General features: G+C 41.2%; 2 protein-coding genes across 4 annotated transcripts in view; one reads left to right on the top strand and one right to left on the bottom strand.

Annotated features, from left to right (window-relative positions):
• Nucleotides 1–4: 4 nt before the first annotated feature.
• LOC116397098 (centriolar coiled-coil protein of 110 kDa-like) lies at nucleotides 5–3669 on the bottom strand (the record flags this gene model as incomplete). The annotated part of the gene is made up of 4 exons (XM_031872249.1): nucleotides 3514–3669; nucleotides 2546–2717; nucleotides 1610–1738; nucleotides 5–820 (listed from the first exon to the last, which is right to left on the bottom strand). Coding segments are annotated over exons 2-4 (1110 nt in total), but the record flags the coding sequence as incomplete, so codon positions are not given.
• A 2854-nt stretch (nucleotides 3670–6523) lies between these two features.
• Nucleotides 6524–10777, top strand: part of sun1b (Sad1 and UNC84 domain containing 1b) — a 25094-nt gene continuing 20840 nt past the window's right edge. The window contains exon 1 of one of the 3 annotated variants that reach the window (XM_031872115.1): nucleotides 6524–6559. The gene's annotated coding sequence lies outside the window, so the exon portion shown is untranslated. The other 2 variants (XM_031872113.1, XM_031872111.1) reach the window with 2 other exon arrangements.

Raw genomic sequence — 10777 nt, forward strand, 5'->3', positions numbered from 1 at the left:
TACAGGGCTCCTGCAATGGACTGGTACCACAGTGGCTGGATCGACGACTGTCACTTTCACTACCCACTGAGTCCCTGTGACTGGGGGACATCATGGCCCCTGAGAGAGATTCTCCCCAATCTGCCATGCCAGCAACTTCCCCTGACCGTACTGGACTTTGGGGTATAAGGTCTGCTGGGCCGATGGGAAAATAAATATGGATGTTACCTGTAGAAACTGGGCGTGGTTTGCGTTTTTGTGCACGGGGGCTAATGCTGGACTGTGGACTGGGGAGACGAGCATACCTGTCGGGTAGACTAGGTGAGAGGCAGCCAGACTGTTGAGGACTAGGGTCGCACAGAGTCTTATACTGGATTTGGGTCTGAGATTGGCCAATAGGGCTATGGTGCAGACTGAATCCAAACTCAAAACCTGTGTCCCCCATGGGACTGCAGCTCTTCTTCTCCTTGTCAGAGATAGTCTCCGGCAGGGGAGTCCTGGTGACTGTGTGGACAACGTTTGACTCCTGCTGAGTCTGCTCTCTCTTCACATACTCCCTTGATCTCTTAAGAAGGCTGTCCAAACTAATATCCTCCTCCTCCTCTTCCTCCTCCTCCTCCTCCTCCTCCTCCTCACTCTTCTCTTCCCTCTTCACCATCACTTCCTCCACTGCCTTGAAGCCGTTGAGGATGGGGGTCTCACAGCATGGCTGTTCATTTGTCTGAAGCCCAAATCCAGGGTCTCTGGGAAGTCCAGGAGAGTCAGTGACCAGGGTGTAGCCGCTGACTGTCGCAGATTTAGAAACTGGCATTTCAACATCTTCACTTGGTACGTTATGTGCCTGTGCAGAGACAATAAGTCATGATGACCAATCGTCAAATAATTGATGAAATCAAAAGCAACCATGAAGGATGACCAGCTGATGGAATTAAATGCCCCAAACCGCATTGGTTTAAAGTCGTTTATTTATCACTGACATAAAAACAATTAAATGTAAAGAAATATCAGATAGTCCAGTGTTGGTTCTCAACCAAATGTCAGATGTCTAAACTGAAAAAGTCCCTTGTCAAGTATGTTATCCAAATTTACACTTTAGAATCCACCTGAAACTCTTTTAGTGACACACTTGATATGAATCCAGATCTCCTAATAAATAGCCCAGTCTGGATTGTTGAGGCAGTTGAAACCATCAGGTAAAAATAGCACAGCCTACCAGAGACAGTGTTGAGTCAGACAACCTGTATCCAAGTCTGCAAATGTCTCAAGAGATTCTGGGACAGACTGTAATTTAGTTTTTGTGCTACATCGTGGGACTGACACAGAGTCCTATTTCACATATGGGCATATTTAAGAAATTTAGATGAAGTGTGTTCATGAAATAAACAAAGTGGCTTCATGTTTAATGTTCTGAACAGAGAGTGGCAAAATCTATATTGTATGATTTTTGTAAGCATTTGGATGTGGCATGGATTTTGTTATTTAACTTTTGTTATTTAACTTAGCCTATTCAGTGCACACTGTACACAATATCACATTCATTTCACAAAACATCTTCCATAGTCCTTTTCCCACTGAATCCTGTTACAGAAAACACCCAGGTCTGTAACCAGGACCATACTGTGCTACTGACCTGAGCTTGGTCCAGTATGCACTGAACCCGGGCCATAAGGTTCTTCTTCTGCCTGTTCTGCCTGTCCACCTCCAGCTGGACCGCCTTCTGTCTGTGGTCACGCATCTCACTACGCTGCTCTGCACTCAACTGGAAAAAGAAAATACACACAAACACATGAGGAAAGATAATTCAATAACTCGTTATGATAAGGTTTCCAATACGCTGATAACACAATCACTCTTCTTCCACTATACGTAGGTTTGTGTCTCCTTTGTTTGAATCCTCAGCCTCACATTAGCCTCTCCATCATGTGGCTATTCCTGAGAACTTGTTTTGTCAGCAGTCACTAGCATATGGATTCTCCTGACTAACATCAAACAGCCTTGATGTTCCTCGTAATCAATTATGTCTCTCTTTCCCCTGCCAACTGCTGATCTAATTGGAACTACTCAGCCCGTGTGCTTCAGATATATATTATGTAGGTCTCAAAAATAAATGTGTTTTATCCTTAATGTTTACCTCTTCTTCAGACTGTGATAATGTACCTCTGTCTACATCTGTAGTTTATGTCTAAAATATGTATCACAACATCCTTCTCATTTTACTGTGACTGAACAGTGTACGCAATGTTTTCTGTTACTATGCAGCATAGATATACAAAAACACAGCCACAGTAGCACAGTGATGGATTTACAGACTTTCTAGGGAAACCGACCAAACATTGCATCATTAAAAAGCAGACGGTCAACAATATTACTTGCTCTGGATAACAAACATTGCCTGATATTAAACAGAACTGTCAGCTATTTACACTCAGGCAATAGCAAAAGCATACATTAGCTACGATTTCTGTCTACTTTTCATGAAGAAACTTTAGAAACTGTAATTATTATTATTATTACATCTTGTTTTCGTTCCCCGATACGTTCCCGTGTCTCTTTATTTCTTCCTCACCAGTGGCGAAAGCACAGCTCTTCCATGGAAGCGGATGACAGAGAGAGCCTTCAGGGACCACAGTGGCTCACAAGTCATCTTCTTGAATTTCCCCTCCTCCTGCAGTATGGCCAAACTCCGCAGACAGAACTCCTCATAGCCTTCCATCTCTGGACACCCACACATCCACACTCTGAATAGGAAACACACACCATGTAGCCTCGTCACCCAGCTGTTAAATTAAATAAGAGAGTGGGGAATTAGTCAGTGGACATGTGAGCTTTGACTGCACTGGGTGTGAATCACTATGAGGAAATCAGCTGGGATCATATGTGGAAGAGCAGGGCAGATAGCCTACAACAAAAGAGGGTCTGTCTGCCCTTAATGGTTTGATCACACTCATCACATTCCTGTCATTCCTTTCTATCAGACCTCGCTGGTGACCGATTTCCATTTCCGTGTGCCATGGAAATGCATATGGAATCGTGTGTCTTATCAATACAGTTTCCATTTGTGAAATGCCTGTGAGCAAATGGATAGGACAGACAGTCAGGTAGCGCACACAGGGCGTTAGCGCACAGCTGTATGGATGAAAACACAATTTCAATGCAATTAACGCTATTATCGTTTAATATTTACAGTTTATCCAGTAACATTACCATCCCTCGATTAGGTTTCAATTCATCCTGGGGTCCTTACGATGCTGTGAGTAACCTCGTGGTCTTCGGTTGCCTAATTACAGTAACGTTACCGCACACAGATTCATTACAGCCTAGTGACAGCGCGGTAGATGTGGGAATGGTTTCCTTTTGGTAACGTTGCCCAGCTATTACAGAGCAAGCTCGCTACTGTCGGTTTTTAAGGTTTAATCTAAATGATACTCGATTTTACGGCATCTTTAAAAAACCATGAAGATGTTTTAGTCCAGATGTGCCCCGGCAGAGTGACAGTTGATAAGGTTACACTGGTGCGTATTGCTCGATTCTTACCTTCAAAAAAGAGGGGGGGAGTGATGACTTTTCTCCTGATGACGGGAGTGTTAGACTCGCACAAATGTCGCAGGGAAACAACAATGTGCGGCTACAACATGAACCTTGTGTTTCTCCTTCAATCTCGGGTTGACCATCATCATCAGTTTCAACTCTTCCGGGCTCCAACAGCGCCTCCTGGCAACAGCGCAACGGCCGCGTTCCAATATGTTCATGTTGCTATTATTAATCACTTCGTTCCATTGTCAACAATTTTACGCACGCACCAACACTTCAATGGTTTTAGAATGTTTTATGGATTATTTTTGGTCACAAAGAGGTAGCAGAGGAAAGTAAAGGGTGAAACTGTTAGAAATATGGAACGAGATCTTTGTCGTTTACAATTACCTCATCATTTAGATCCTAAATCACCTAATTTGTTACATTTGTTGTGTGGCAATGTTATTATAAATCAATTTTGGAATGTGCACAGTTTAAGATGAAATAATGATAATTGATAGTGATGATATTTTTTACATACACTGTACCTTGAGACTGGGTCTCAAGATGAGTAGAAACATATTCCTAAATATAGGTTGTTTATTCAAGTAACCACTTACTCACCATCACACAGACAATCATAGCATTCCTGCACAGGATTACTGGTGCAGGATACACAATGCACAGAGAGCAATAGGTGGGTTTGGGGGGTCAATAAGGGCCCAGCAGCCTTCTGTGCAGGACCATGTGTCTATATCAGCCTGTGGCTCTGTTGCCATGTTGTGCTGATTTGAATTTTAAATGGTTTGTTAATTAGACCAAAAGCTCTTTTGACTCTTAATATAAGCTCAATATCTGTGACCTATTTAATTATAATATAAATGATGGTGGGTCTAAAGCTCTTTGTATTATTTTACATTGCTGAAGGCTGAGGCCATGTCAGGTATAATAAACAGCCCATGGACAATAATTGTCAGTGATGTCTTTATTTTTCTGACACTCAAAAAACACAGTATCATGACAACAAGCCATCGTACATTCAGTATGATCAAAATGAGGTTGTTGTTTTCACAACTCATCTTTTGAGTGCACAGGTGAACCTGAATGTACCGGCTGAGCAATGCGCACATGTGCCTTGTTGTCCCGAAGTAGAGCTTCAATGTCGCTTTCTGTGAAGGTGGTTTTGGAACTCTGTCACAAAAAATAAACAGTATAAATTCTCATACGAGCAGTTTAGTCTAATTAATGGGACATTAATGTTTCACAATTAGACCCATACCCTACCTCAAAAGACTGGCGTTTCACCCCTACACATGCCATGGACTGCTCATAACACAGGACTATATCCAGATGCTTTGGCTCTTCATTCACCAAAGCTTCATGGAACCGGTCGTAATGAGACTCTGGATTGGGAATTGAAAATAGATTATTAATTAGTAAGAGTGTAAAAAACATGCAAATCCACTGTTATTTCCTCCTGATCTTACCTAACAAGTGCATGCAGGAGGATGTCATTTTGTCCATAGAGACGTCATGTTTGTAGGACAACAGTTTCTCACACACACCCCCACTGATGAGGTTCTCCACTACTGTCTGTCTGCTTTCAGCTGGGGCTTCCTTCATGGCTTTCTCAATCTCTGTCAAAGGAAATAATCAAAACAAGGCAGAGATAATTCAGTGTCTATAATTTGAAACCTTTGTTATCTTGGGCTTAGACAAATATAGTTGAATTGTTCACCCTACCTTGTGCTGTTGTTAGACAACTCTCACAATAGGCGTCTGTTTAAAAGAAAAACAGTCAACAGAAACCAAGATAGCCAAACTACAAATATCCTACTATTATGACTGAGGACACCAGCAGAATTGTAGTGTTTAATTTACTTACAGCGGTCCACGTTATCAGGCTGCACAGGAAGAAGGTAGCACATACACATTAGAAAAATTATGATTTTCATCGTCAGCGACTGCAGACCAAAGACACACACAACTAACAGCTCTCTACACACTAGGAAAGACAGAACAGACAACTGTGCTCAGGCTAAATCATCTTCCCTTTCACATAATGGAGTCATGTGATCTCAAGGACAATGGGATCATATCACCATCATTCCACGAATGACAGGGGTCCAGTTTTTCAGGTTTTCTCTGGCTGCTCACAGACGCAGTCATTCCTGGTCTTTGAACTGTGATCTCAAAGTACTGTGAACTCAAAAAACACATTTTCTTGTACTTTATGGATTCACAATACAAGAGTAGACTTAAGAGATAGGCGGTATTTTTTAGAAATACAAGTCGGGAAAAGAACAGGCTTATATATACAGCTGAAAATACTGAAATACTGTAAATATTTGTATGGAAAAATATTAGTGAGCAAAGTAAATCACTGGAAATTGGTTGGAGCATGTGTTGTTGCATTGAGATATTTAGCTACTGTGCACTTAATTAGCAGACTTACAATTATGTCAAGATATCGGGGGTTTTTTCTTCGGTGCTTTCTTTGTTTGAGCTAAGGACTACTAGTTTTATCAAGCAACTTTGACCCAACTGTGAGAACTTGAGAATCAATAATATTCATATATTGTTAAAGTCCCTAAAACATTTTCTCTGTCAGGCTTCACATGAGAGACAAGTTAGAAAACAGTTAATATCTCTTCTTCTTCTTCTTCTTCTTCTTCTTCTTCTTCTTCTTCTTCTTCCTCCTCTCATCATCAGTATTACTATTGGTAAGATAAGATAAGATAATCCTTTATTAGTCCCACAGTGGGGTATATTTGTTGTATGTAGTAGGCTAGCTTACTAGAAGCAGTTGTGGTAACAGTAAATCACCTATAGTTTTTATTTATTTTCAATTTTTTCTGCCAGCAGCCGCTAAGAGGTGCTGTTTTATATCAAAAGTCAGTTTCCAGCATGAGGATTCGAGCAGCTTTCAGGAGGCGGTTTGACAGATCCCTTATATGGTCATTCTTACCATATAAGGAGTGACACACGTGACGTTGCCGTCGCAACGGAAAATATGACCGTGTGCGGGAAAGGCGAACGTTGGATTAAGGTCCTCTTTTTCAGGGAAGTAAGTGTGCAACCGCTTGGAAAGCTCTAACGAGCTGTAGCGTTTACTAACTTCTGGATAAACACATTTGACAGTCGTCAGAGTCTACACGTGAGTAGTCTAACGTCTGTGTTGATAATTATGTAAATTATATCCACGCGTGCGATCCTGAACTGTCAGGAGAGGCTACAATTTAGCTCCAATCTTAAAGTTGCTGATAGCGCCGTTAACGTTTTGTCTCTGTGGTGCAGTATTTTTGGGGAACACGTGTTGTTTGTATCTGCAGAGTTTTTACTGTAAAAGAAACAAAAAGAAGAGGCACATAAAGAAGCTAGGAGACTGACTCGCCTTTTGTTTTTCCTGACCAATAACCAGTAGCAGTAGGCTAAGGTAGGCTAATGTATTGCTCACTGGACAGTTTGTCTACGGACTCATTAAACATGCCACTTTCTCACATTGATAATCACAGGAAGGCTTATTGAATTGGCTTTCAATGAATCACATTTTAACTTCTAACACGTCCTGTCTGTTGCGACTATTTCCTTGCAGAAAAGCCAGAGCATCCATTCAAAGCAATGTGCTGCACTTCTGTACTTCTGTTATTTTTGCGACAGTAATTTTAGCTTCTGGCATGTCTTTCTTTAGCTAAAGTTGTTAGTCAAGCTGTTCCTCTGGTCCTAGGGCTGTTCCAGACACAGAGGAGTGAAGAAGAGGGGATATTGTCATAGGTTGAAAGTAGCTAACTGTACTCATTAATTCACTATTTGTAGGTACTTTCCTTGTGTATTTCCCTTTTTTGTCCAACTTCTTACATGTAATGTTAACCTTGTTGACCCTGTACAAGAAAGGAAATGCCTGGTGGGGGTCCCTTGTCACCTTTCAGATGTCGATGAATTGTTAGCAGTTCCACCAAAGAGACATTTACCCATGGAACTTCTCACATGGTGTCATAACTTTGACATAACTACAGATTTTTGTAACATGCTTTATTTTTCTTCACGACCCCTCAGATTTATCTTGTGACATATTGGAGTTTTTTTGTGGAAGACATTTTGACGTGTCACAGTAGGAGAAGCACAGGTAAATAATAACATTAATGAAGACTGACTTCCATTTTTGATGTCATGGTCCGGTATTGTGCATGCATGCTCACTGTTACTCTGTCACTGGGACCCTTGAGCTGCGCCCCGACTCGCATACTTTTAATTTTTACTTTTAGTACATTTGCAGCTGCCATTACAAGGTATGTGCAATTGCATGCATGCATTCAATTGCAACATACTACTATCCCATAACAATGCACCTTGAACGTTGACCCTATGGCTCATGTATCTCCTGCGTAGAGGATTGTGGGTCAGAATAGCCAGAGAAGCAGACTGCAGAATGTGACCGGATACAGGAGGACATCCTGGCAGTTTAGGAATGTACTGCATTAGACTCTATAAATGTTTTCCTGGCTTACTAAATAACATGGTAGTATGGGTGTTGGAACACATAGTTAAATAGATTACAGTTATTGTTTAGAGGGGCCTAATCCTGAACCACTGGACTGAACTACCCAATATGCCAGTCAAGTGTTGTGTGTATTTTACTTAAGGATTTTAAATGCAATACTATAATTTTTGATAGAGTATTTTTGTAATTGTTGTATTGGGACTCTTACAAAAATTGAATACTTTCTCCACCACTGGCTGGCTAATCTAGAGCACAACATTTTTTATCTATGCTGAAACAGGGTGTTTAACAACCACGTTGTTTAGTCTTTGGCAGAGAGCTGGCCCGCCTTCTCCAAGGTCTTATGCCATGTCCACACTACTCAGTTTCGCTACGTTTACACTGAGCGTCCACACTACGCCAGTGTTTTCGAGCACCGAAAACGGAGGAGTTTGAAAACGCTCCCGACGACTGATAAGTTTGAAAACTCCGGGTTACGTTTTCGTGTGGACGGTCGATCAGTCAGATCTGATCCAAAGTCCTTCTGAATGAAGTGTACAGACTGCTGTCCAGAAGGTGGTGCCTTACCCCAGACCTTATTTGCTCTCATCAGTTTTTAGGATTCAGATTTAGGTATAAATAATATTTATATATCTCTGTTTGTATATATATCTATGGAAAATGTCCTGCTGTGACTGCAGAGATGTCAGTTGAGTAAAAGTACATAACTACCAGCTAAATTGCACTTGAATTATACTCGCTCCAAAATCAACACTACTGTTACGTTACAGAGCCTTCAAGGTCCCGAATGATATTTTTATCAGGATAAATGTAAAGTTATTGTTGAGGCTTTCACAAGCAATACTAATTCAACTTCACTCTTATTGAATGATTTATTTTAATGTATACATTACACCCTTTAGTGACGGTGGCCCAACTTTAAGAAATCTTGGATTACAGGTCTACACATGCAGACTTCTATGAGTATTATAAGCAGTACAACACACTATATTGAATCCTATTAACATTTGTATGAGTAGTGTTGATCGAGCTTTCATTGTTGTTTCATCTTGACTTAAAGAATAGAGAGAACATTGTAATAATTTAATTTATATTGCATTAGGACACTGGTTCATTCAGCAAATCACATTTTTTAATGTTTGTAGCAATGCTGCAACAATACTGACGCCAACCTTTTCCTCTCGCTGCATTCTAAGAATTAGCTGTCGCAGCAAGTTTGTTTCAGCGTTGAAACCTTTCCGATGACAGACAACAGCACTGAGGCCATATTCTCTATTTTGTTTGGAGAATTTGGGAGCTTGGGGACTATAGGGGCAGTTTGTTGACACCTATACATGGTGGGGGAACACAGGTTTTAGCGTTCAGACCTTAATGTAGGGATTTTTTGTTTCACAGAAAACATTTAAAAGTTGTCAAGCATAATATGAAAAATTCAAATGACATTTTTACACAATTTGTTTTTGGGGAAGGTTTGCTTGATTGGACCTCATCCCCTCAGGATTTAAACAATCCTGAATATGTTCCTGCAATTAAGCGTGGCAGGATATGACACTGACTTACCATCTTTGATCTTGCACTTGTTTACATGATGATTGATCAATAGCAATAGGGAAATAGTGCATGCACATAGTACATAACAATAATACATTGTGATTGGTATATTAACTACCGTTCATGGTGTCAGAAATGTGTTTTGCGAATGTTTTTTTTTTGAGATGTGATGCAACGGCCTTCCCTTTCAGTTGGAATCTCCTCCAGGGGTTCAATGTGAACTTAAACAATAGTGTGATCCCTCTCGGTGCTCGCAACTCCAGCAGCTGTCCGGTGCATGCCGTTGCATCAATGCTTCTTTCCTCCAATAGATTTAAAGTGTGCGCCCTGGCCGACAATAGAGGGCCCGGGAGTGGGAGGATCAGCTCGGCAGCGATCCTTCTGGCTTTGTTACGACCGGGAAGCCATTTTGGAAATCTGCTTGTTGTGCACTAGCATAACACTCTGAAGCTACCAGCAAACTTTTGTTTTTTTTACCAGAAAAATACGCTTTAGGATCTGTGGGTACGCAGTAATAGATCATCTTTTGTTTTCCGTTCGTCGGGATGCTGCCAGAAGTTTGCGCATCTTCCGTGATAGTAATGCGTGGATCGTTTCCCTTTGGATTACGCTCTTTAAAACAATAATAACATACATGGAGTCTAACCACGCGGGCAAGTTGACATGCTACTATAACATCCTATGCGTTGATCTTACTACGATGTTCTGCTGTGAATGAGTCATTTCGGTTTATCCAGATTTATTTTGTCCTTGCTGCGCTCCTTTACCCACAACTAACGCAATATTAGGCCTTATTTTGCGTGATTTTCATATGCGACATCAGCAGACAATAAATATGTCTCATGTATGTCATTAAGAGTACGTGATTTGACTAAAGAAATGTAAATATAACCAGTATAAGACATGGGAATAGCGCTTCTTTGCTACAGCCTAGTGCGTTCGCGTTGCCGAAATACATGGCGTCTAAATTTATCACCGGGCAATGTGAGAACGTAACGGGGCTTATATGTCATTTGGCCGGACACTATATGCAGTTATTAATAAACTGAACGTGTGTTTTGAACGTCGCCTGTGTGAAACACTGTTGTGACAGTAGCTGGACTTAACGCACCCTGCGTAGTTTGCGTAAAGGAGCCACCAAAACAAACGTGTGAGGAGACACGCAGCACGGTGGGACAGGTGTCCCTGTGTGTGTGTGTGTGTGTGTGTGTGTGTGTGTGTGTGTGTGTGTGT

The sequence above is a fragment of the Anarrhichthys ocellatus genome, unplaced genomic scaffold (genome assembly GCF_004355925.1).
Source record: "Anarrhichthys ocellatus isolate YVR2014 unplaced genomic scaffold, GSC_Weel_1.0 scaffold62, whole genome shotgun sequence".
NCBI lineage: Eukaryota > Metazoa > Chordata > Actinopteri > Perciformes > Anarhichadidae > Anarrhichthys > Anarrhichthys ocellatus.